The sequence below is a fragment of the Myotis myotis genome, unplaced genomic scaffold, assembly GCF_014108235.1.
Source record: "Myotis myotis isolate mMyoMyo1 unplaced genomic scaffold, mMyoMyo1.p scaffold_m19_p_6, whole genome shotgun sequence".
NCBI lineage: Eukaryota > Metazoa > Chordata > Mammalia > Chiroptera > Vespertilionidae > Myotis > Myotis myotis.
In genome coordinates, this window is record NW_023416368.1 from 31,126,476 (window position 1) to 31,153,354 (window position 26,879).

A 26,879-nucleotide genomic window follows, 5' to 3' on the forward strand; every position below is an offset into this window, starting at 1 on the left:
GTCCTCACTGCCTAGCACATTCTTCTATATAGCAAATGCTCAAGGAAAACTTGCTTAATTGAATTTAACAGAATTTTGTGAATATCTTTTCATGTTAGTTAAATCACATCTACCTCATAATTGTAATGGCATTTTGAGATTCCATCATAAGTATCCTAATTGAAAATGCATTTCCTTACTGGTTGGAAATTATAGTTCTTTCTAATGTTTTGCTGCTGTAAATACCATAATGGGTATCCTTGCATCTTAATCTTTATTTGCATTCCCAAGAATAGATCCCAAGAATAAGAAATATTTGGTTGAAGGGTATCCACATTTGGAAGACTTGTGAGGCATGCTGCAACTCTACAACTCTAAGACAGTTGAACCAGATTATGCTTCATCAGCAATATATGAGATTTGTGTATTTTTTGAGACTGGCTTTGCTTAAAGCTTGGTAAACTGCTACAAAAAAACTAACATTGCAAAATTTTGTTCTAATGATCAGGTTCAGCTTTAAAATGCATAAAATTAGTAATTACTAATGAAAAGGCCCAGCTGACTCATGCAGAGTCCATTTCTGTCAGCATGTTTAAGGCAAAAAAGAAGACAAAATACATGTGACTTTCTTCTGACTTGATTGATGTGATTATAATCTTTTACTCAGGCTTAAAGTTTTTTTTATTTTTTTGTCCTCAGAATTTATATTGCCCAACTGTCCTGTGGTTGTTCCTATACCAGCTCTACTCCTTGACTATGTCCTGCTCACAATAATTTCGTATAAATGTGAAACTGAGGTCTGAATGCCCACAGGAATGTCCAAAGGCAGCCAGCCTGTGGGAAGATCTGGGATGGGCAGTCAGCTTAATGGTCCTCTACTCCTTTTGCATAGTGTGATTGGAGAGGCCAGTAGTGCTGCCATTTTCCCCGTGAGTATGGACTCTTTAAGACCTGTGCCTTTCCATCCACCTTCCCATCTAGGACCTCTGTCCCAGGGGAAGCTCCTTTCCCCAAATAGCCTAGTTAGTTTATTTTTGACTTTTCATCATGCCCTTTACTGTGGCTTCTGTTGACTATGGGTATTTGTACTCCATTATAATCATCTAAATATTTTAAAAACAACTCCATTTTACTGTGTTAAAGGAACTGAGATCTGAAGACCTCAGGCTCAGAGTCTTACACCAATCATCACAGCTGTAAGACATTTGGGCTCCCATCCCAAACGAAGCCCCTGGAGTGAGCTGTCCTGTCCTGGTTCTATATGCAGAGGCTGATTATAGATTATTTTTGTTTATATATATATATTCTAATTGATTTTAGAGAGGAAGGGAGAGGGAGAAAGAGATAGAAACATCAATTATGAGAGAGAATCATTGATTGGTGCCTCCTGCACTCTCCACACTGGGGATTGAGCCCCCAATCTGGGCCTGTGCCCTGACCGGGAATCAAACTGTGACCTCCTGGTTTATAGGTCCATGCTCAACCACTGAGCCACGCCAACCGGGCTGATTTTGTTTTTTAAAGAAGAGTTGCCATCCAGTTTTTATTAGATGTAGGCTGATGTTTAGCTGGTGTCTTTGAATATATGGTGAGTAGAAATATGGAGGAGAGGCAGGAATGTGCTGGGGTAAAAGGCAAGGGCTTAGAATTTGAGTGGACACAGACTATCACAAAGCAGAACAATGACGGCCCTTACTCACCTTCCAGGCATGCACACATTCCACAGAACCTCTGTTTCCACCCTTTCTTCATGCCAGACTCTGCCAGCCCCGACCCTTGTCTGTGTTTTGTTTGCATGATGTATTGATGCCTTTGAAGATCTTCATGGTAACATGCAGCTCAACAAGACTTAATCCAAGGTAGTGAGGCTAGGAGGGAGGGAGCACTAGGAAACTGAATCCTTCCCTTGGACAAAGAAGACTAGAGTGAAGTTGTAGAGGAGGAGGAGGAGAGGGAGGGGGAGGGGGAGGGGGGGAGGGGGAGGGGGAGGGGGGAGGGGGAGGGGGAGGGGGAGGGGGAGGAGATAGGGTCTGGTTCCTGAGGGTTTTGCCCCTGTGAAGTCAGGGATTAGGTAGATAAACTCAGAAAAAAAAGATTGGAGGCATCAGAGGCTGTTTGGGATTAAGGAGGAATGGCCTTATCTTCCATGTGACCTGTCTTTTCGTCAGTTCCTCTGGGCTAAAGCTTACAGTGACATAGGGTTTCTTTTTCCTGTCCCTAACAAATCACATCAAAGCCAGGCATCCTCTTCTGGCTTAGGAGACCCAGATTTGAGGATGAGGGGTACAGTAATCTTGTCTAAAACTAGGTTGCTCTTGCTCTGGCTTGTTTTGCTCAGTGGTTAGAGCATCAGCCCATGGACTGAAGGGTTTCGGGTTTGATTCCCAGTAAAGGGCACATATCTTGGTTGCAGGTTCATCCCCGCCCCAGTCAAGTCTTGTGCAGAAGTAAACTCGAGAGAGATTGTGATCTTATGGGTAGAGGAGAAAGCCATAATCTTTTCCGTTTCCTCTTTGCCTCTTTGCCCTGCCTCAGGGCTCTTGGTGTTGAGGCCTTTTGACTGGCTTCCACAAGCAGTCCGAGAGAAGAGAGAACAACGTGGAGGGTCTCTGGTCTGCCTGATCTGGCAGTGAAGGGAGCAGTCAGGCTTTGGAATGGTTTCCCCCTTCCTTCCCTGTTCCAGAGTCATTCATATCTAGAACTCTGTCAGGGTGGCAACTGCACCGGGGGAGGAATCCTGTGCAGCCTATGCAGCATGGAGGTAGGTGTCGGCACCCACTTGCTGTACTGTACTTACTGTCTTGGCTCCAGTGTACAAATTCCACAGAGAAAAAAACAACCTCCCAGCTCTGTTTTCACATTCGCACGAGGACTTCTGAATCCCTGTTTCTTGCAGTCAGGTTCCCCTTTATTTCATTCTACAAAGACACATGTCTTGCCTGCCTTTTCTTTCTGAAACCAAAAGCCCTTGTGGAATGACCCTGGCTCTGGACAGACCTCTGTGCTGTATAGAAAGGGCAGGCTGAAGTAAAGGGCCCCAGGACTGTGCAAATGTGGCGCTGCTGCTGCCCTAGTTCACAGGCCTAGGTCCTCTCTTGTGGATTATTGTGAGGGTCTTCCAACCGTTCTCCCTGCCTCTAATCCAGCTTCAACAGTGCATCCCAAGTTTCATTCAAAAACATCCATCTATTGGATGTCATTCCCCTCCTTAAAACCTTCTAATGGCACTACTCTTAGCATAAAGTCAAAATTCATTTGCATTGCTTACTGGGCTCTGTAAGTTACAACTCCTGGCTCCTACCTATTTCTCCAGCTTCCTTCCTCACTGTTACCCTAGGTACAAGCCATACCAGCCTCTTACGGCTCCCAATATTTTCCTTTGGCATTTTCCTATCTTTACACTCATGGTTGCTGCATCCAGCTCATCTTTCCTCACCTTTGGTGCCTGTGGAGCACTCTATTCTCTAATACCCAGCTCAAAAGTGACCTACTTGGATGCCTTCCTGGATTTCCTGGGCAGGGTTTCTTGTTCTATCTTCTGCATTCTTGGGATGTAGTATACTATATTGATTACAAGAATAGGCTCTAGAGTCAGAATCCTTGGTTTCAATCCCAGCCTGGCCCCTTTCTAGATTTGCCTCAGTTTCTTCATCTGTAAAATGGGGGTAATATTAATAAACATCATAGGAAAAGTGCCTAAGACAGTGCTTGGCCATAGTTAGCAGTATATGTTACTTTTTTTTTGTCGTTGTTGTTATCATGGTTACTTTGCTAAACCTCTGCTTGCTCTTACCACCTCTGTTTAGATATATTTTTATAAGTCTGCTCTATTAGACTAGAACATGTGCTCTTTGAGGACAGGTGCATACTTTTTTAACTTCTTCTGGTCAGTTTACAGTAAATGTTGGTTGAATGAATTATTGCGCACAGATTTGCCTTCAAAATGGAAATGGGCAACAGATAGAGTGGGGGATGCATAAAGTCGGGTTTGTGGATGACCACAGACCCAAAGTTGATGTGACCTGATGTCAGCTGGATGACCTTTCAGAGCGCAGGCAAGTGCTTTATGCTACCCAGATGGGGCAGGAGGCATGTGAAGGTTAACATACTCTAGGTGCCAAATTCATGTTCATTTTGTTTTGTTTTGAACTGTAGGTGACATGTCTGAGAGTAAAGCCAAGAAAATTGAAATCAAGGACGTGGATGGGCAGACACTGAGTAAGCTGATTGACTATATCTATACGGCTGAAATTGAGGTGACTGAAGAGAACGTCCAGGTAAACTCAGGCCCAGCTACTAGCTCAGTATATTGCACACTCCGGGCCCACCATTTTATAGCATCCTTTCATTTAATCCTCACAACAACTTAGTTGGTAACTGGAGAGGAAACCAAAGTTCCAAAGAGGTTAGGCGATTTGCCTGAGTCACAAGGCCAGTAGGTGGATGAACGACCCTCAAACTCATGCCTGCCTGACCACAGCACCCACATTCTTCACCATGAGGCCATAAAACCTCAGAGCAGAAAGTCTTCAAGTCCTGTTGGTTCAAATTCTTGGTGAAGGAAGAATTAAAAGCCTGGGTGACTCTGCTTCTTCCCAGTCACCATCTCATCGCAGGGATTTTGAGTATTGGATTGGAAGGTTGTTAAAAATGTTTTTCTATTTCAACGTTCGTCAATTGAATGCCTCTGCACACGTAGCGGTGTCAAGCACCAGGTCCGCGTCTCAGCAGGGGCATTGGCTGTGATATGTGTTGCCTGTGCCTTTTCCTCCTTTCACGGCCCTGCCCTCATCCTCAGCATCTGGAGTTGGAAAAGAGGAGTCAGTGAGCATGCTGCTGCACCTAAAGGCAGTTGTCTTTACTGCGAGGTTGTGAGGCCTATTGGGGAGAGGGCTAAGGGTGTGGCCCACTCTGTAACCCTCCAAGTCACCCGCTACACAGAGACACAGGATACACTATTTCTTATCATTAAGGATCTTACTGTTTATTTAAAGTACTGGAAATTTTATGTGATAAAAAGGTTTTTTCTTTTCCTTTTTTAAAAGCATAATTCCACCTTATTTTTGTGAGGCAGATACCTCTCTAGTGACCAGAATACCTACTACTCTTATCCAGAACATACCTCCTTTTCTAGGATTGAGGTATTTGAGAGGCCGAATTGATAACCATTTATTCATTCCATTCAGCCCAAGTGCTTGAGTGACTTTTATATGCCACACACTTTGTTGGACAGTGCGGTTGTGACAGTGAGCAATGGCGATTCCATTGCCTGCTCTCATGGAGTTTGTGGTCTATGGGTGAAGACACACACTCATCAAATAAGCTCACAGTAGTATTTATGCACAAATTGTGGTTAAATCCTTTGAAGGAAAAGAACATGGTATACAATGAAAGATTATGTTAAGGGGACTCAGTTTAGATGGAAGAGGGGACATGGAAGGGCTCTTTCAGGAGATGAGATTTAACCTGAGTTTGGAAATGAGTGGGAGTTAGCTTGGTGAGGAAGGGTACTCATAAGTGGGGGACCGGGTCAGGGTGTAGGCAAGCTGAGGGTCTAACCCAGTGATGGCGAACTTTTGAGCTCGGCGTGTCAGCATTTTGAAAAACCCTAACTTAACTCTGGTGCCGTGTCACATATAGAAATTTTTTGATATTTGAAACCATAGTAAAACAAAGATTTATATTTTTGATATTTATTTTATATATTTAAATGCCATTTAACAAAGAAAAATCAACCAAAAAAATGAGTTCTCGTGTCAGAGGTTCGCCATCACTGGTCTAAGCACACTGCATTTGGGCAGGCTCTGCCTTTGCCTCTTGGCCCTGGACAGACTCTTGGGTTGCATAGTGATCTGCTCTAGTCCTCCTCCCCCCCTTTAAAAAATGAGGTATATTTTGTATGCAGTGAAATGAACAGCTTTTCCATTTTGTTTCTGATCTTTCCCATTCAGAATGGAGTGGGAAATTCAATGGTTACATCCTAGGACTAGAAGCAGAATTTGAACAGCTGAATAAATTTTGGGTAGTAACAGTAAGTGCAAATAATTTAGTATAAAATGAGTATAGGGCATGTATTGAAAAAGTTTTTAAATGAAAGATAGTTAAGTAAAATTATCATCACTTTTTTTGTTTGTTAATCCTCACCTGAGGATATTTTTTCCATTGATTTTTAGAGAAAGTGGAAGGGAGGGGGGAGAGAGAGACAGGAAGAGAGAGAGAGAAACATCGATGTGAGAGAGACATATTTATTGGTTGCTTCCCACATGCAGACCGGGGCCACAGACTGGGGTTGGGGATCAAGCCTGCAACTGAGGTATGCGCCCTTGACCAGAATCAAACCCATGACCCTTCAGTCCATAGGCTGATGCTTTAACTACTGAGCAAAACTAGCTAGAGCTACCATCACCTTTAAATTCATTTAGGTACTTTATGTAAACATTGAGATTTACAAAATGCACAGAATTACATTCTTTGAAACTCTAATGAGAAATGCTAGCTAGAGGTCCACCTAAAAATGTGTAGGGGGTAAATAATTTTTAAATCACATTACGGTATCTCAGTAACTAACTAATCATATAACATGCTAGGCAGAAGAATGGCCCCTACAGATGTCCATGTCCCGATCCCTGGAATCTGTTAGGTGAAATGTCAAAGAGAACTTAATGTTGCAGATAGAATTAATGTTGTTAGTCAGCTGAAAATGTTATGGGGAGATTACCTTGACTTATCTAGGTGGGCCCAATGTCATAGCAAGGGCTCTTTAAAGTAGAAGAAGGAGGCAGAATAAGAAGAATCAGAGAGATGTGAGTTTGCATGTTTCTGCCTTTGAAAATAGGGGACCATGAGCTAAGGAATGTGTCTGGCCTCTAGAAACTTAAAAAGCAAGAAACATTCTCTCGCAGAGCTTTCAGAAGGAACTCAGCTCTGCTGACACCTTGATTTTAGCCTAATGAGGTCCATTTGGGACTTCTGACTTCTAGAACTGTAAGAAAATAAATTTGTGTTGTTTTAAGCCACAAAAACAACCCCCTAAAACAGTACTTGTAGGGGAGGTTGTGGAATTTATGATTGAAATCAGCTTTTTTTCCTCCCTTTTCATCATGTATTTATTAACTAGTAGCCCTGCGCACGAATCCTTGCGCAAGTAGCTCATCGCTTCCCTCAGCTGGCCACCCCGCCCACCACCACTGGTAGCTCTCCTCTGCTTGTAGCTCACTGCCCCGCCTTCCTGTAGCTCTCTGCCCACTGCCCCGCCCTCCTGTAATGCCCTGCCCCCTGCCCCCACCCCCTGTAGCTCTCTGCCCACTGCCCCGCCCTCCTGTAATGCTCCACCCACTACCCCACCCTCCTGTAGATCAGTAGTGACATTACGGTGTCCTGGCTAATTTGCATATTCCTCTATTAGATTTTTGGGTTTTTTTTTGTAAAGTACAAAGTATATAGAGACTAGATAATTAAAATTTGTTTCACTCTGAATTCTTTTCACCTGGCTAGGTATATATCTTTGCAACTTTGGTCTAACCCAGTGTGGTCTCTATGGTACCAGTTATCTTAAGGCAGGTAGCAGCAGGTAGACTAATTAGAGGACTCTGGAGAAAATGACTTCTCCATTGCTTCTTAAAAAACTACTTTGTAAGGGTGGGAGCAGGGTGCCAGAGTGAAGATGTGCAGGTTCAGAGGATATGCAGAACTAGAGATGAAGCAGGAGTTACGTATGAATGGAAAGAGCTGGGTTGAGCCTCAGCTTTGCCATTGATTCTCGCAGTACTCTTATTCTAGCCCATTCCCACTGCAGGGAGTTCGTTTCCCATCTGTAAAGTGAGGGCATGAGACTCAGTGACCTCTGGCTGGAGAAGACACTTACTCAGCCAGCCTCTGATTTGTTTTCTCTCCCTCCTACCAGAGTTCCTCATCTGTAAAGCAGGAATCATGAGTTAGACTGTCTGCCTTCAAATCCAGGCTCTGCTATTTTCTAGCTGTGTGACCCAAAGCAAATTATTTAACTTCTCTGTGCCTTAGTGTTTTCATCTGCAATATGTGCAAGATAGTAGTACTTACCACATAGGGTGGGTGTGAGGATTAAGTGAATTAACTTAGAAGAGTGCTACCCTGTGTGCCAGGAGACAATATGGGCACAGAGAGCACTGTGAGCATAGAAGCCCTTTTACCAAGGAGCACATGGTCTGAAGCCGGACCATGGCTAAGCCTGGGTGTCCTATAGACTGGTAGGGGTGAGGGTGGAGGTACCCAGGAAGCAGGAAATGGTCATCACCACCTTGATGAGGATGGTTACAGTAGGCTTCACTGAAGAAGCATTGTTTGGGACAGATCTTGAAGGAAGACTGGGAGGTCAGGCCTGCCTCTGCCCACCAGTCTGCATCCTCACTGGTGTATGTGCCCTAGATGGGCCTGCTATTCATCTCTTGTGTGTAGGGTAGGAGGGGCCAGCCTGTGCAAGGGCTCCCCTGGGAAGCACAATGTGGAACCTTCAGGTAACTTCATTGTTTGGAATCAATGAGATATACTGTTTTCCCTTTTCCTCTCCACTTTAAATTGTGGTTTGACCTTGGGGAAAAACAAAACAAAATAGGTTGAAAAGAGAAAGTTTGGATCAAAATGTGGCTGCTTCATCGTGCTGTTATGTATCTTCTGAGGCCATTGCTCACAGCTGTCTATGACGTCAGTATTTGAAGATTTGGTGCACTGAGAAGGTGAGCATGGAGGCATTGGGCTCTCCTGAAAGTCTTAGAAACAAGGGTCAGAGATTTGGGGCTTGGTTAAATGGCTGGGAGAGCTATGCCCCTAATCTCTTCCTGGCCACACATACCTTGAAGTTACTGAGTTGCCCTCCTGTGGTAGAGGTAACAATTGTCATAACTTGCACAGTAATGCTTACAGTAAGCCAAGCATGTGTTGATCATTTTACATGCATTATTTCATTTAGTTCTTGTAAACACCAATGGGATGTACATCTATGATCCTTCTTTTATAGTTGAAGAAACTGATGCCCAAAGGGCTTACATGAGTCATACCCATGGTCAGTTAGGTAGTGAGGGATAGAGTTGGGATTTGAAACCAGCTCTCTACAACTCATAGTGCTTTGTTGATGTGGTGAACTTGAGTTTCTTGTTAAATAATCAGAATCTTGACTTTAGCTCAGAGTTAATAATTATAAAAACTAATTTAACTGAGCACTGTTAACCGCTTTAAAACTATCTCATTTGACCCTCATAACAAGTCTTTAAGACAGTATGTACCATTATTATCTCCTTTTACTCTTGAGACAGAGACACAGAGAGGTTAAGTAATTTGCCTTAAGCCACATAGCTGGTAAGTGAAGTCAAAATCCAAGCGAGACTTTTAATCATGTGCTATTCTGCTAGCTCTCTTGTTCACCTACCGACTTCCCTTCACTCCTCCTACCTCCCTTTTCTTTTCCTCTTTCCCCCATCCCGTTTCTTCTTTTTCTCAACAGATTTTTAATTTGACACTGTTTCTGTGCCAGGTTTCATGCCAGGTGCTGGGAGGGACAGTCCCACGGTGTGGCGAGGGCAGAGGCCTCGGGCAGCCCTGTCACCTAGCCCTCTGGCTGGTGCCCTCCCTTTGCCCATGGCCCTGTCTCCCTGAAATTCCAGGAGTAGGTGCTTTCTGAGGCAGGGCACTTCCTTTTGTTTTTGTTAAAGGAAGTAAACTCTGTGACGGGATATCCTCTGCTGTGTTTTCATGTTATCCTTGGGCGAGAAAAAACAAAACAGGCCTGCACATGAAGAATGGAGGGAGGCCGTTTGCAAGCTGGAGGGGAGCCTGTAAACTCTTTGTTGAAGGTCAGGTGGAGAGAGACAAGCTAAGGCTTTCGACTTGGAGTCATCTTCCATCCCTGTGGTGGTTCCAGCCAGCCACTCCTCCTGTCTTGGCCTCCTCCGTCCAGGGGCCACCTGGACTGCCCTAGTGATTCCATCAGGACAGTCTTGCTTCAAAGCTGAGGACCCAGGCTTGGCCTCTTGTTCACAATCTTGTTACTGCTGCCACTTGAGGGAGTCGGGTTGCAGGCAAGATAAAGAGAAGAGGAAATCCTCTGAAAGCTCTTGTTGATGTGGTGAGGGAGGTGAAGACAGCCCTTGCTGGACGTATGCTCTCTCTTCTTTCACAGCCACTGGGGATGTTTGTTCTCATGTGTACCCCCAGAACCCCACTGGCCTGGGGCCTAGTTTATCCCAGAGACTCAGAGGCTAAGCAGTGATACATCTCCCAGTCTCCAAGCCCCCTCAGCATTCTGACTTCCTTTCCTTTCCTTCACGCCTTCCTGTATAAAGCAAATAGTGGGAAGAAAAGGGCCTTTGACTCATAGCTAATCTCAATGTAACATCAAAGAGAGGGAAGGAGCAATTAGAGAAACCACCAGCCCCATTTATTTTAGGAAGTCAGTTTGGGAATGCTTTTCAGCAGGAGAGGACCCAAACAGGATGGGGGGGAAGGGCGGGGGAGGGGGGGGGTGGCACATGGAGGTGAAAAGCCTTATAATTTTTGCTTACTAAGTGGGTTTTGTGAACAGTAGGGAAGTTGAAAGCTATGTGGGTAGCTTTGTTCAGGGAGGTTTTTAAAACTGAAATTCATAACCTAAGGAGTGTGTTCAGGAAATATTTATTATCTTATTTTTTTGGCTGGTTGTCATGACCTTGAGAATTTAAGCACCAACTTGTGCTGCTGCCCTCATGGTGAAGAAGAGGGCATGCGGGGAGGGGGTGAGTGTCCCTGGCATGATCTCATTTTGGTTTGGCTGGGAATGCAATCTTGTGGGGCAGATAGCACCCTCAGAAATCCTTGTCTTTGGAGCTAAAAGGCTGCTATCCCATTCCTTCCTCTGATCACCCCTGACTCTTCTGAGGCTTGCCACACCACTGAGTCGGGTGTGTGCTGGACAGCATTTGATTGCTCCTCTCCACCAGGGCTGCTTAGGGTAACTGGTTAGAAGTTCCTCTGCACAGGTGAATACCTGACCCTGGGACATAGGACTTTAGTGCTAAAGCTGACACATTCACAGCAAACCAGGATGACTGGTCAACCTATGGCCCTAACTGTAGGGTTTGCAGCTGGTGCTGGTAGGGGTGTCATGGAGGTCATTTAGGAGTTTGGAGCAGAGCCTTCCATTCCTGGTATGTATTCAACAAGAATGGTTAATGGTTCTCTCCTTAACTAGCAGGCAGAGACTAATCTGGTTTGGAATCTGTTTGGCTAGGCTGAGCAAGCTCACAGCTTAATTGAGTTTCTCAGTTTATGGCTGCTTAGTGGGGACAGTGGCTGCCTAGTGAGAATGGAGCTTAAGAGGTCAGATTTGGAGCCTGGCTGTGTCCACTTATGATCTAAAACTTAAGAATGGGTGATTTTTTTCCCCCCTTGGGAGTGGGTGATTTTTATCTTTTTTCCTTCTCTGGAACGAATCAGGGCTTGGAAAATACCAAGGACATAATGCTAATTTGCTGCTGTCCTGCTGGGGACAGGAGAGGGGAAGAGAGAGGAAGGGAAGAGGAGCATGTTTTCTAGAACTCAGCCTCGTGAAGGAGGAGGTTAATAAGCTTGTAGTCGGAAGGGCTTTCCTTGTTGAGAGCAAACAGGTAGCTTGGGAGTAGGGCCTCTGGTGGTGAAGGCTCTTGGTGGTTTCTGCATGTGGACAGGGATGAGAAAGGGCGACCCACTGTCCCAGTGTAAACATCGAAAGCCTTGTGCCCTAGAAACCCCTTGGTCCTCAGCAAACCTGGATGACTGGGTGCCCTAGTGGAGGGACAAGGCCCGAGGCAATGGGCAGGGTGGGGCCTGAGCACAGGCTGGTGAAGAGAGATGAAGCTAAAACTCAGAACTGTTTTGGAAGATGGTCAGGGTCCAGAATTTAAATCTCTGAGGGAAAGAAAAAGACTTTTGTAGTGGCCCAAGTCAAGAAAAGAAATGTATCTGCAGCCCGTGTCTTCCTGGGCACACCCTCGTGGAAGGGAACAGCTGGAATCTTGCTGGTCCGGACATTCCCTGCGAGCCGGGGGAGCAGCTGAGAGCAAGCCCAGGATGTGGCAGTTGTTTGGGGGTGAAATGGATGTCGTGGGCCCTGAGCTAAGCAGCCTCAAATCAAACTGTTCTGTTTTTGTTTTTGTTTTTTTAAAATTTCTTTTTTGAAGGACATGCTCACACTGTTGACCTCCTCCACAGGGCAGAGGGGGATGAGAAGCAGAGCTGGGGTCAGGTAGGACTCTGGCCGTGGGTCCAGGACTCTTGATCCAGAGGGCAGGCTGGGCAGTATGGGAAAGGCCTAGGGAACTTGAGAGGGGTTGGCAATCCGAGTACCCATCTGGCCTGCTTAAGCCAGTTTTCCCTGGCTTTTAGGAAAAACACATGCAAACACACCTGAGCAGGAAATTTTCCTGTCTTCCAGGAAGTAGTATGAATACTCATGTGTCCTGTGACCTTTTAAAAGGGAACTCAGCTCTTCTTTCTCTGAGAATGTACCTAAAGATGTTCTCTTTATCTGTTAGATGGGAGAATAAAGTGTGTTTATCTGAGCCCCGAGGGACTTGGGGGTGACTCCCTTGTTCCAGTAGATTATATTCTCCATTAGAGCAGGGGTTGGGCTTATCATGCTTGCCACTGAATCTTAGAGCCTAGACCAGAGCCTGGCACACAGACATTAAGTAATTAAGTGATGAATCAGCTAGTGAACAATTCAATAAGTACCTTTCTGTGTGAAGACAGTGTGCTAAAGCCTGTAGGGCAGTGATTCTCAAACTTGACTGTACATCAGAGGTAACTGGGGACCTGTAGAAACACCTCACTGTCCAGGCCACACCTCATTCCTCTTAAGTTAGAATCTTTGGGGGTGAGACCCAGGCATCAATATTTTTAAAATCTTCCAGGTGATGTTAATATATAGCTAAGAATCAATCTATCTTAGTCTGCTTCGGATGCCATAACAAAACACCACAGATTGGGTGGTTTAAATTTATGGAGTCACAGTTTTGGAAGTTAGGACTTCAAGATCGAGATTCCAGCTGATTCAGTTCCTGACTTGCAGAAGGCCTCCTTCTCCCTGTGTCCTCACAGGGAGAGAAAGAGAGAGAGAGAGCACTGATATCTCTTCCTCTTCTTTTAAAAAAAAATATATATATATTTTATTGATTTTTTACAGAGAGGAAGGGAGAGGGATAGAGTTAGAAACATCGATGAGAGAGAAACATCGATCAGCTGCCTCCTGCATTCCCCCTACTGGGGATGTACCCGCAACCAAGGTACATGCCCTTGACCAGAATCAAACCTGGGACCCTCAGTCCTCAAGCCAACGCTCTATCCCAGCCGTGGGCAAACTACAGCCTGCGGGCTGGATCCGGCCAGTTTGAAATGAATAAAACTAAAAAAAACCAAAAAACCGTACCCTTTTATGTAATGATGTTTACTTTGAATTTATATTAGTTCACACAAACACTCCATCCATGCTTTTGTTCCGGCCCTCCGGTCCAGTTTAAGAACCCATTGTGGCCCTCGAGTCAAAAAGTTTGCCTACCCCTGCTCTATCCACTGAGCCAAACCGGTTAGGGCTCTTCCTCTTCTTGTAAGGACACCTTAGGGCACCACTCTTATGACCTCATTTAACCAATGTTACTTCTTCACAGGCCCTGTCTCCAAATAAGTCACATTGGGGGTTGGGATTTTGACATGTAAATTGTGGGGGTGGGGCACAGACATTCAGTTCTTAAGGGTCTTTTAAAAATATATATATATTTTTTTATTGATTTCAGGGCGGAAGGTGGGGGGGAGAGAAACATCAATGATGAGAGAGAATTATTGATTGGCTGCCTCCTGCATGCCCCCACTGGGGATTGATCCTGCAACCGGGTATGTGCCTTTGACAGGAATCGAACCCAGGACCCTTTAGTCAGCAGGGCGAAGCTCTATCCACCGAGCCAATCCAGCTAGGGCTCTTAAGGGTCTTGAAACTCAAAGTGCAGCCGGTTAGAAATGTAGGCTCTCAGTCCCCACCCTAGAACTCTTATATCAGAATCTGCATTTTAATAAGATCCCCAGGGAATTCATACAGACATTAGCAATTGGAAAGCACTGCTGTAGGCTGAGGGAAACAGAGAATAGGCTAATGCTTAGACTCCATGAGGTGTAGAGTAGCGGGAAATGAGGCTTGGGCTGCCCTGACAGCCGGACCAGATGGTTTGGACTGACCTGAGCAGGCAGTGGAGAGCCATGCCAGGACCTCGAGCATGGGAGAGGTGTGATTAGAACAGTGTGGTGGGGAGGTGAGGCCCTGCTGGAGGGATCCAGTGTCTCAGAATGTCCCCTTCTCCTGCAGGTGCTGCTCCCAGCAGCCAGCTTGCTGCAGCTCATGGATGTTCGGCAGAACTGCTGTGACTTCCTTCAGTCTCAGTTGCATCCCACCAATTGCCTGGGCATCCGCGCGTTTGCAGATGTGCACACCTGCACCGACCTTCTGCAGCAGGCCAATGCTTACGCAGGTAATGGGGACTGGGCTGCCACACCTCCTCCAACCTTGTGGATTGAATAACCTGGCCGGCTGTGGACACCTCAAAGATTGTGAGAAGTGCACTCTGCTGGGAAGCAGCTATAATTCAGTCAGCGTCACAAGACACAGGTGGGAAGATCGTTAGCAATAGAAGAGTCCAGCTCATTGCCAAGTATAATATGATTAATTGTCAGATGGATAACACAGACAGTAATTTTCACAAGAGAAGAGGAAAGAGATCTGAGAAGACTTCCTGGGGGAAGAGTAACTTGAGCTAGGTTTGAAATAAATCATTTCTGTTTAAGGTGATTTCTATTTTGATCAAAGTGTTCTTTAAACAGGAGCTTAACAGGCAAATATTACTGTAAGGCCTGTGATGATAAGGAAGAGTCCCTGGCTCTGCCTTTCCGCAGCAAGTCTTGCTCTCTAGAGGCACTCACTTCAATTCTAAAAAGAGTGAAAATGCAGGCTCTGATTCAGCTAAAAGCTGTTTCATCTAGTCTTTATCTCCACTTAGCGAAACAATATGTTTACATCACTGTTTTTGGAATAGTTTTAGATATTATCTGCTGACTTCTCACAGAAGAATAAGATTGAACTTTCATAGACTTTCCCCTCATATACATACATCCTTCCCTTCTCTTTATTTCCTACAATCTTATTTCTACAACTGAACTAAGTTATGTATTATAATTATAGTTTTTTAAATCTAAAAACTTTTTTTAATCAGAAAGGCAGTAATACTTATGTTACTATTTCTGAGATACAAATGGGACCAGTTGTTAAGATGATCCTGATGATGATGATTTTTGTGAAGGACATTCTCCAGATGCCCCAATTCTGAATTCTCCTGACTCTTCCTGGCTCTGAACCTCGGCTCTCCTGTCTCTCTGCTGTGCTTCCTGTGCCCCTTCCCCTGCACATTCCCCATGCCTTGCTGCTTTTTCTCAGGGAGCCTTTCCTCTCTGTGGAGAGGGCTCCCCAGCCCAGTCTTTGAAGAGACCACTTTCTTGAGGCTTTGCTTCAGCAGGAGGCAAGAATTTGGCCAAGACCCAGGCCAGCTCATGAACACCTGCTGGTGCAGTGACAAAGGAAGAGCGCTTAGATGCCAGGAATTCCCTGACTCCCTTCCTGGTGTCCCTCCCAGCCCTCCCCTTCCACACTGTGTGTGCATGCATGCCTGCACACACAGCACATATCCCAGCCTATTGTAGTTGGCCGAGAAGATCATCGCAAGTTTGGGGAGTGTGCTGAACCCTCACCTTTAACAAAGGCTCCCAGGCTCTTCTGGCCTGGCTTTTCCCCACTTTCAAAATCTGTTTTTTTCTCCCCTTGCCCCTTTCATTTTCTGATGGTGAGACTCATCTGTAGGAGAGTGGGGAGGATGCATTTGGGAGCACAACGTTGTGGTGGTACTCCCTGGTCCTCATGTCACAGTGATTGGGACCTGCCAGCATTGTGTGAGTGTGTGTGTGGAGGGTGTGCACAGACGTGTGAATGCAGAAATCCTGATGAATTATTTCTAGCTAGTGTTTATTGAGCTCTCACTTTGGGTCACACCCATGCTCACCATTTTATGTGTCATCTCATTTGATGCATACAACAGCTAAGGAGACTAAGGCATGGGCAGGTGAAGTTATTTGTTCACTTACCAGCTGAGGCTCACTGCGGATGGAGTCACGCAGCTGGTAAGGACAGAGGCAGGTTTCAAACCCAGACAGTTTGAGTCCAGAGCCAGTGATTATAACTACTGCATACTATGCTTGCAGGCCCTATTTGGACATAAGGCAGCCCTGTGGATTGCTAATTGAGGAGTATTGGTGGCTAGAGCTGGCATTTTCCATTAGAAGTGTGAGCCTGGAAGCCTGTGCCACATAGTCAGATGCCAACAACCAGACAGTGTAGACAGACGACCAGCTGTCTCTGCTAGACACAGGCTGTTTAGTCATCTTCGTGTGGGGAAGTGAGACGTGGATGTCTTCTCTTCCATTTTGGGAGGCGGCCGGCCCCCTCACTGCATGTGTGAGCCCTCCTATTTTCCCTGCTCGGTCGGTGTGACTTCAGGCTGAGAGCCTCTCCCTGTTGTACAGGCCTTCCCTGGAGCCTGCGACCATGTCCCGGTACAGGTTTCTTTGCAGCCCACAGGGAAGTCACAAAAATGCAGAGGTGGTAAGACCATGATGAAAAGACGTTAGAAGCAGCAGTGTGAAGGTAAATTGTACAGTGTTAGCGAAGGAAGTGTATAAGGATTATCTTTGCTTACTCCCTCAGTGGTTTTCATCCACCCACTGATGTGGGCTGCTGTGTTTCTTTGGTCTTGCACTTCCTCACTTGAGGTGGAATCTGGCACTCTCTGCCCTCACTGCCTCTCGAGAGCGGCTGCCTCGCCCACTGTAAGTGTGGAGGTGTGGGCACCCACTAGGGTCACATAAAAGGGGCAGTGCCGGCCCTTGTAGTCACCGGCTTCTCTGGCCCCCTGCCTCACATTAGTGGGGGTTTAAGCCAACCCACTACAAGGAGACCCTCCAGATCAGAAGTAGGGGTCAGACCAGCCAACACTGGAGCAACCCCTAGGCCTGTTTTCTCCTCTCTATGATGGGGGAAATACATCCTGCCCCATTTTCAGGATGGTCTGGGGATTGGGCAGGACAGGGAGGAGAGCCTCCTGCAGAAGTAGGCACCACCCATGGCCATGCTCTGAGCGTCCCTGCCAGCCTCACCATCCGCAGTGAGCCTCAGAGCTGGGTCCTGGCAGAGAGAGGGACTCCCTGGGACATCACCGCTGCTGTTGCTGCGGACATCATGCACTTTGGGGAGAGGACCATTTCCAGAGCTTCTGATTTTGGTTTCTCTGTATCAGGTGCACAGGTATATCCTGCTTTCTCACCTTGCCTAGTCTCTGGTTAGCTGGCCTCTGCTCTCACTTGTTCATGGTCCCAGCTTTGCCTCTGAATTCTGTTCCTAGTCCTTATCCAAGACAAATTTTCTTTTGCTGTTATAATTATTATTGCTATCTAATAAAAAAATCACCCATACTTATTACAGAAAAAGCAGACAGGCAGAAAGAGCAGGAAAAACACCACAATCCTACCCAGAGAGAACCATGGGCAGCACCTAGCATAGAGCTTTCTCAGTCTTTTTTATCTGTTGTATCATATGGATGCACTATAATTTATTTAACCCCAGTCCTTGATTAATGGGCACTAATGTTTACTGTTTTTTCTTTCATATAAAATGTTGAGTGAGAAATTTTCTACATAATATTCTGGAGTACACTTGCTAATATGTAAGTAAGATTATACCTGTAGTTTACCATTTTAGTGGCATAAAGTAGCTCAAAGGGAGTATGCATTAAAAATTTTTGATAGTTATTGACAAATTGCGCTCTAAAAAAATGTAACCATTTTAGAAATATATTTTATTGATTTTTTACAGAGAGGAAGAGAGAGAGATAATTAGAAACATCGATGAGAGAGAAACATCAATCAGCTGCCTCCTGCACATCCCCCACTGGGGATATGCCTGCAACCCAGGTAAATGCCCTTGACCGGAATCGAACCCGGGACCCTTCAGTCCGCAGGCCGACGCTCTATCCACTGAGCCAAACCGGTTTCGGCAAAAAATGTAACCATTTCTAAAGCCAGCTCTTGCCTTCTGATGGTTAGTCCTTAGTTCCTTGATGAAGGCACCAAGAGGCAGACAACAGTGGGACTCTGAGAGGCGGGAGCACCACCTCCCCACCCAGCTGCCTGTTTGCTTTCCTGTTTAGAATGGCCTTGTCTTTTCCCGGGTCTGGTTTTCCCCTCAAGGTTATGCCCCCAGGTGTTCGCTGTGATACATTATTCTGGGTTGGGGAGGGTATCCTGTATTTAGAAACTGACCTCCCATACTCTTGTCCCCAGTTGATGGTATCAGAGTTCTCCTGGGTAGCTAGTAGCTGGGAAAGGGCCTGAGTATTTTGCACAGCTTGTTTCTTATAACTCATTATTATTTCTAGGGACAGTTTAATCTTTAACCTCAGAGGCCAGGACAGGTTTATGGGGATTTTGTTGTTTGGTAATTGGACGGCTATGCACTGGGCCATCAGCAGAGCTGGTTGGGAGGGATGTTAATGAGACCCCACTAATGAAACGGCAATAAAAATTCCTTGGGCATGTTGTTTACATCAGTCTGCCAAAGCTGAGCTGAAACCCTCCAGCCACGGGATGGAAAAGCCATGGGATTGAATGCGTTTGTGGAGAGAAATGGCCTTTTTTCAATTGAGTCTTTTGAGATCATGGAATGAAGTGATTAAACTAAGGGCAGCAAAAAACTTTGACAAATCATTTAAAAAACACCAACCTCTGACTCAGTGAGGGTTGTCTTAATGAAATTGCTGCCTTCAACTTGGCATCATAAGATGATGATGATGATATGATGATGATGGTAGGAGTTTCTGCCATTTCTGAACACTTGGCTAGGTTCCAGGCCGGGTGCTGTGCAGTTAATAGGCACGGAACTATGAGAGGTAGTTATTCTTTTCCCAATTTATAGATGAAGAAACAGGAACTCCAGAATGTTTAGTAACTTGTCCAAGATCACCTAGTTTGTAAGTGGCAATGGCAAGATTCATGATGAGGCTGTCTGAACCAGGGCCTGTGCTCCGAGCCCACTACTTATTTTCACACCTACCAGGCCAGTTCAGCCTCTCTCTGCACGGTGGTCGCCTCCTTCCTGCTCTGCCTGATTTTCTGCTTCTAACTTGAAGGTGGCAAATGAAGCCTTACAGCAGACACAGGTAGTCTGTGTTGTTAGATGGTCTCCCTGTTGGGATTTTAGGAAGCTTCCCTTAGTCCTCCCATTCTCTGGGTAACAGGGAACTCTGGTGTTGAATCAATAACAGTGATGACTAGGCAGTTTTGATACAGCCCTTTGCCCCGCCCCCCCCCCCTCCCCCTGTGAATGCACGCGAGTTATAGAGAAAGGAGGAGGGACCATATATATATATATCTTTCTGGAATTAAGTCAGTATGATAAAGAGCTCATATCCCATCATCCCCAGGGAAGGTGGAGGTAGTAACATTGAGTCTGAGGGTCGGTGGTCATGACCCATGTGGGAAGATGTCAAGGTAGGTCTCTGTTACTTCCCTGTGGGAGCTGAGCCTTCTCCCTGGGGCAGGGAAACTGTGGGCCCTGAGAGCCAAATACTGACCTCTTTTCTCCACAAATAGGGCAATAGGGGGCAGGAGAGAGAGATTTAAAGCATTTCTGTTTTATTTTTTACCTTGCTAAAATGTTTTGATTCTGTTTGTGTGTTCACCTGTGTCAGCCAATCTTTCCTTAGACATATAACCAGTGGTTTAATTCAGAGCCCTCGGACCTGTTCCCTGGGGCCACAGGGATAATGAGGTTTGTTTTATTTCTGAAGGTCAGGGAAGTCATAGATGGGTTTTCAGTTCCATTTGTTTAAGACTTATAGTTTAGATGAACCTGATCAAAAGCTTATGCTTATTTCCTCCCATCAGGAGAAACTTGGGATTAATTTAGGAGGTTGCCTGAGCCCTAGGCAGTCCTGAAGAATGAAAGGAAGCACAGTAAAAATCTGAGAGCTCAGTATTTGCAGATGTGCTGGACACTGAGGATTGAGATTCACACAAGGCAGACCCTGCCCTCCTGGGGCTACCGTCCCAGTGTGAGAGAAAGACCTCAGAGGATCAAACAGGTGGATTAGGGCTATGGTAATTTTTATTTCCTGTTTCAGGGGCTTTGAGAACATAGAAAGTTATCACTTCACCTAGCCTGGTAGACAGAGAGATTAGGGAAAGATCTCAGTTCAGGGGTATGTTGGAGATTTGAATGTAGGACCAATGCTAAACGTTTAGAACACCACTATTCTAAGTTGTTTATTTTAAAAGATAGGTTATTAGATTTATTCTTTTTGTCTCTCTGACAGACCCCGAAGAGGGATTCTTAGGGTACTCGGATATGTATATTGAATTTTACCCCATGGCCTGCTTAGAACAAGCTCATATTATCTTGGGGCCTCAGGTAGTCATTAAATGTTTGTGATTGTAATCAGACAGCCTTGGTTTCAAAACCTGGCTCGACCATTTATACTGTGTGATTCTCAGCCCATGACTAAATAACTTTTTGAGCTTCCATTTCTCCATCTGTAAAATGGGGGTAGTGATATTTACTTCACCAGGGCTTTTGGGAGAAGTGATAGAGTACATGTGAAATGCATAGCACAACATTAGCTACTCTGTATTAGGTAAAGCTCTCAACTTTTTCCAGGCCTGCTTTCCTGAAAAGACCCAATTCTGCTCCTAGAACAAGTCCTTTCATGGGAACACACCATCCAAGTTTTGTCATCCTTTCAACATTAGGAAGATGTGTATTGCTTGAAGTTATCTGGTGCCTCTCCGCTTTTCTGTAATTTCTCATCCAAATGGACAGGAACAGACACATTGTGTTTCATTAATCAAAACTTGAAACTTAAACAGTATTTGTTATTTATAGTAAAGCCTGGTTAATTAGGACTCTTAACCAGGACCCTTGTTTTTTCCCCTCTGTTTCCATTTCTCTTTAAGGAAAAAGCAGCAAAAAGACCAGAAAAGTTAGAGTTATACTGGAGAGTTCCCCTTCAAGGGGCTGGCCCATGATTAGAAGATACTATGCCCCCTACACACCCCACCTATCCGCCAAGATCTGGCCGCATCTGCCTCTCTATTGCATCTCCTGGAGCCTGGTATAGCTCCCCATCCTTAGTGGATGTTCAGTAAACATTTGTTAAATGAATAAAGGCATTGCGTAGGCCAGGGGTGGGCAACCTTTTTGTGAGTTTGTGCCAAAACCAGCAAAATCTCGGACTCAAAATTCTTCTGTGTGCCAACTCTAATTTTTTGAGAACATGTTATGCCTACCTGATATCTCTTAAGGTGTACATATGTGAAGAATCTTGAAGAAATAATAAAATTCATTCGAGCGACAAAAACACAGTATATGATGATGAAAAATACATTTATTTTTTAATGTATACATGTACACTGATAGTCCGACAGAAAACTTTATGACTCCGTTTGATATTATCAGTGGGACTTTTGCTGCTGCATCACTGATGACAGAGATTTTACATCAGGTTTACATTTCGTGACCTTCAGAGATATGCATGAGCTACTACTTTCATCCGTCAGGCTACTCCTATTATGAGACTTAACACAATTCATCACTGGGAACAAAGATTCACAAGCGTATGTGGATGAAATCAAAACACTGGTCGGATCTAGGAAGGCAGGGAGAGTTAAGGCAGAGGCATAGAAATTGCTCTTCCCCTCTCTCGTCAATCCATGTCTATGGTCTTTAAGATAACTTGTTATGTAAAATTATTTATCTAAGATGCACCTACACTGAATTTATCTGAAAAATAAAAAGAGTCGATATTAAGAAAAAAAATTGTAAATGGAAGATTATAAGAGAGGGTTTCATGTGCCAGCAAAAGTTACTGGCGTGCCACGTTTGGCACGTGTGCCAGGGGTTGCCCACCCCTGGCCTAGGCTATAGCTGCACTGAGCTATTGCTACTCTCTAGACATGCTCTGAATTTTCCTGCTTCCATGCTGTTATTTGTATTTGGAGTGCCTCTTTCAGTCACGGCCCTGTGGACTTGAGGTGGAATTATTAGTGCCTTGTCTTACCCCTCTTATAAGGTTCATGTAGGCATCAGCTCTGATTTCTTCATTTTTGAAGAAACACTGCATTTGGCACATCATACACTAACAGTTATGGAGCACTTGCAGTGGCCTCAGTAAATGTGACTTTCCTGTATTTGCTTACTTAATGACCACACACCTTTATGAGATAGGTACTATTGTTAGCTTCACTTAATAGATGAGAAAAGTGCAGCCTTAAAAAATTACATAGCTTATATCCCTAGAGAGTTTTCTGAACTCAGTGGAATTAAAGTGAGTTCCTAAGACCTTTGAAGTCCACAGACTTGTCCACAGGACCCAAAGGAACTGCTTCTCTGTTAGAGAGCAGTGCTGCCCGAGGACTGACTGTGTAAAGCAGGGACAGGGCTGATCATACTCATCCTTAATTTCTAAGAGTTTCTTAAAGATTTTAAAATGGACTAATACCTTTGGACTTCAAAACAACCATGAGACCTAGGTCAGGTGTTATGGTCCCATTTTATCGACGATGAAGCCAAAGCCTGGAAAGAAGTGACTGTAAGAGGTGGAGCTAGGACTTGAACCCAGGTCTTCTGACTCTAAGCCAAAGCTCTTCACTACATCCTCCTTTAATACATTAACAACAAAGCAAAACAAACAAACAAAAATCCCCAAACCAACCAACCAACCAACCAACCAGTGTGAAAGGTAGAAGCTGATTCTCAGGGAGGTGTATATTCTGGGAGCAGAGGGGGTTCTTTCCGGGAAGCAGCTGGGAAGAGGGCTGACTTGAGTGCCAAGTCTTCTGGGGAGTTCCTGTTTCCCAGGAGAGGGAGTTGGTCAGAGCATCCTTGTCCTGTTTTTTTTTGTTGTTTTTTGTTTTTTTCTATTTTGTTGTTTCTTGAGTGTTGCTAACAGAAAGAGGACTCTAGTTCCCCAACTCTGGGGGCTTAGCCCTGTCTCCTCAGACTGAGGGGTGAGGGGCGGGTAGGGAAGATTCCCTCCTTTCTCCCTCTCTTCCTGCTCATGCCCTGCAAATCTCTTGGGTTCTGGGGGCCAGCCCTGAGCCAGCAGCTGCTGCTCATTAACTCCCCTGTTGCCCCTACCCACTGAAAACTGCTGCCTGGGAGGCTTTCTGTGGGGATTTCAGTGGGAGGATCCAGATGGGCAAAGCAGCAGCCTGAGTCAGAAAGAGGGACCTGGATTCAAATTCTGCAGTATCTGAGGGCGAGAGATGGGAAGGTGTGGGGGGCTGACTGCTTTCTGCCTTGATTTATCTTCGAGAATTTTTGGTTTGTTCACTATGCCACCTGGACTATGCATCACTGCACTTCTATTTTTTTTTCTTTTCAAAATCCAGCCCATCTACTTTCAGCTTTATGAGTTATAAGGAAGAATTTTTCACAACCCAGAATTTTATTCTCTCACCTCCTGTTCTCTTCTCTCTTCTCTCTTCCAAATGTTAGGTTTTGGGTCAACCAAAACTAATGGTGGAGAGGTTGGGTGCGGCTCTGGGCCACAGAGGTGTTGGTGCTGGTTTACCTGACACTCCTGCTGAGCTGAGCCTTGATGCCCTGCACTTTGCTGTGGTGTGCGGAGGGCCTTTTCTCTTTGCTATTTCTTGGGTGTTGCTGACAAATGAAGGACTCTAGTTAAAGACTTCTTGGACCAGAAAGGCATGTGGGGAGAATCTTGTACCTTTCCAAGCCTCCAGGCCAAGAACGGATTCCTATCATCCAAAGAAGATTGTTCACTTGCTTTTATTTTAAAATCTTTAAGAATGGGCACTTTAAAAGTAATACTCTGTAGTCTTAAAAATTCCCATAGTTAGGGAGGCCTTTTGCATGTCTCACCTAAAACTAAGCTTTACACTAAAGGCCTTTTCCTGTTGACATATAGAGAAGCAAGACCAGCTTCTTCCTTTATGACAGTTGCTTCCCTTCATAAAGGATCTGACTTTTAAACCTCAGGATGGACAAGCTTTAACTGTGGGCTCAGTGATATCATTAGGCTGGGGGGGAGCAAGTGGGAAACCCTTTTGTCCAGTGAAAGATGGAAAAGGTTGTTTATAACCTGATCTTTGAGAGTAAAATATTAAGATTTAGGGAATCTGAAGAAAGGCTATATGGGAGTTCTTTGGGTCTGAATTATTTCCAACATAAAATTTAGAAGATTTTTGCAAGAAATGATTTAAATATTTGGTTTTTAAGTGGCCAATGAATGTGAGAAAGGGCCTTAACATGGTCTGATGTTCCTTTTCATTATGCAGCTACAGCAGTCTTGATATTTCAGCATCTCTCAAGGGTGGAGGGTCTCTGAATCTGACTTGAGGGGCTGGCCAGACCAAGTGTGGGTAGCCCTGAGTGGGAACTGGGAGGTGTAGCCCTCCAGAGGCTATCAGGCCAGAAAGAGACCACCAAAGAAGGAAATAGGGAAGCCTGGAGGTCAAGGGGCACAGCTGCTCCTTAAGGTGATGGTGCAGGGTGGTGAGAGAACTGAAAAAGGAGCAAAGACTGAGCCAAATGACAAAGGATCCTGCTACCTCCAGGACCTGCTGCACCAGAAACTGTCAACCCTTACACTGGTTCACCTTGTCATAGATTGCAAAACCACTTTCGTAGTTCCTTTCCCACCAGAGCATGGGAGGGAGGCAAGACAAGTGGTCTTATCCCCATTTCACAGATGAGGATAGTGAGGCCCAGGGAGGTGATGCCATTGGCTCAAGAAAATAGTTTGTAAATGGCAAGGCCAGGATTTGAGTCTAGCTTCTTTCTTTCTGAAATACATGCTCTTTCACTGACATTTCACCGTCTCTATAATAGCAGGATGGTGGCCCAGCAAGTGTCAGGGTAGGAGTTGTACTTGGCATTTCCTTTGTGTGGATCTTAGGCCTGACTTGTTCTAGCTGTCCCCAAATTTCCCTCCATTTTAATGGCCTCCACCGACTGGCTGTCCTGGATTGTTCCTAATGGCAGTGGGACCAGCTGTGTTGCCACCACCCTGGAATGGATTCTTAGTTGGGCCTCCCTGTGAACCAGAGGCTCACTATAATAGACTTGACTTTGGACAGCAAAGGATGACTCCTCCGGCCAGCCTTCTAATGTTGACTTTGTACCAGAACCCCCGAGACTTCTAGCCACACAGCAGTTCTGACCCACTTCTGTTTGGCTGAGCTGCAGGGGGCACTGTCTGCAACTCTGCCAGCATGAGCCTTGAGGGGAAATGAGCTCAGTTAAGTAGGCAGGTCCCAGTGAGGCTTTTCGCAACACCAGGATTAATCTTATGGAGCATGGAGAAAATATAGCCTCATATCTCTCTGCCCCATTTTCATCTCTGTCGGTGTTCTGGACAGAGGATCACACAGGGGGATGCTTTTGCTGCTGAGTTAAAAGGCTAGTTTCCCTCCAGCCAGGATGTGCTGTGTTTCTCTCTGCCTCTCTGTCTCACCCTCTGCTTCCACCCTCCCCTCAGGGCCCCTAGGACTCCACTCTGAATCCAACATATTGTCATGGCCTTGGTTCATGGAAGGGCAGGAACGTTTTATAACTTTGTTTTTTGAACTTCTGCTATCTTTCTTCTTCTTCTTTTCTTTTTCTTCTTCTTTTTTTTTTTTTTTTGGAACAGAGCAGCACTTTCCAGAGGTGATGCTGGGGGAAGAATTTCTTAGCCTAAGTCTGGACCAGGTGTGCAGCTTGATATCCAGTGACAAGCTGACTGTTTCTTCAGAAGAGAAGGTATGATGTGGCCCCTTGGTGAAATAGGAGTCTCATGTGTGAGGTAGTCATGGGAGGGACTTATGGTTTAGTGAGACCTTTTCTGAGAGTTTATTTTTTGTCTCTTTTTTAAAAAAGGCCTTCTGATCATTGACCACTAACGTCACTTTCTGGACTCTTTGAAGAAGAAATAGTGGTGGTGGTGATGGTGGTGACAAAGCTGCATTCATTAGCTGAACATTTACAGTTTGCCAAGCACTTTGCTAAGTGCTTTATGTTCTTCTTTCCACTCATCCGTCATCACAGCCCTGTGTAGCAGGCTTTGCTGTTGTCCCCACATTACAGATGAGGAAGAGTGAGACTCTGGAATTAATTAGCTTATCCAAGGTCACTGCAGAGCTAGCATCTACCTGTCACCTGGTCTTAATCACTGTTCCACATGGCCTCTTGGGAGTATCATTGAGCATTTATGCCAGAGCAGACCTTTTGGGAATATTTATTCTAATAGGGGTTTGGAATTCTCTCTGATGATGAAACTGAAGCCCAGATAGCAGATAGGAACTGCTGAAGGTCACACAGTTAGTCAGTGGCCCAGGGCTCTTGACACCCCATCTCCTAATTCATTGACCACACACTTCCTTTGTGCTGGAAGCTTGACTTCTGCCCAGTGCTCTAGCTCACCTGTGACTGCTCATCTTTCCTACTTCCAGGCCCTGCCCCTCACTGACCCTCTGATTAAAGTATTCTCCCCATCCATCTTCACCTGGTTAAATTTCAAACCAGTTCAGATTCTGCTATTACCAGGAAGAATTTATTCCAGGAGATGTAATCTTTTGCACTGAAAGGAACATAAGCGTTAGTGTTGGTCAGCTGGGTTCAAATCTCATCTCTAGTATTTACAAATTACTTGTGTTACCTTTGGGTAAAATATGTTGTTTCTATATCTGTTTCCTCATTTATAAAGTGAAGATACTAATAGAATGTATTCCATAGGGTGGCTGTGGAAATGAGATAAGGTTTGTAAAATGCCAGG

At 45.1% G+C, this 26,879-nt stretch overlaps 1 protein-coding gene across 3 annotated transcripts in view; it reads left to right on the forward strand.

Moving 5' to 3' along the window:
- Positions 1–26,879, forward strand: part of KLHL3 (kelch like family member 3) — a 111,553-nt gene that overhangs the window by 31,586 nt on the left and 53,088 nt on the right. For all 3 annotated transcript variants that reach the window (XM_036314093.1, XM_036314094.1, XM_036314095.1), the window contains exons 4-6: positions 4,135–4,256; positions 14,318–14,480; positions 25,758–25,867. In XM_036314093.1, coding sequence (XP_036169986.1) covers positions 4,135–4,256; positions 14,318–14,480; positions 25,758–25,867 — 395 coding nt within the window. The remainder of the gene's footprint in view (positions 1–4,134; positions 4,257–14,317; positions 14,481–25,757; positions 25,868–26,879) is intronic.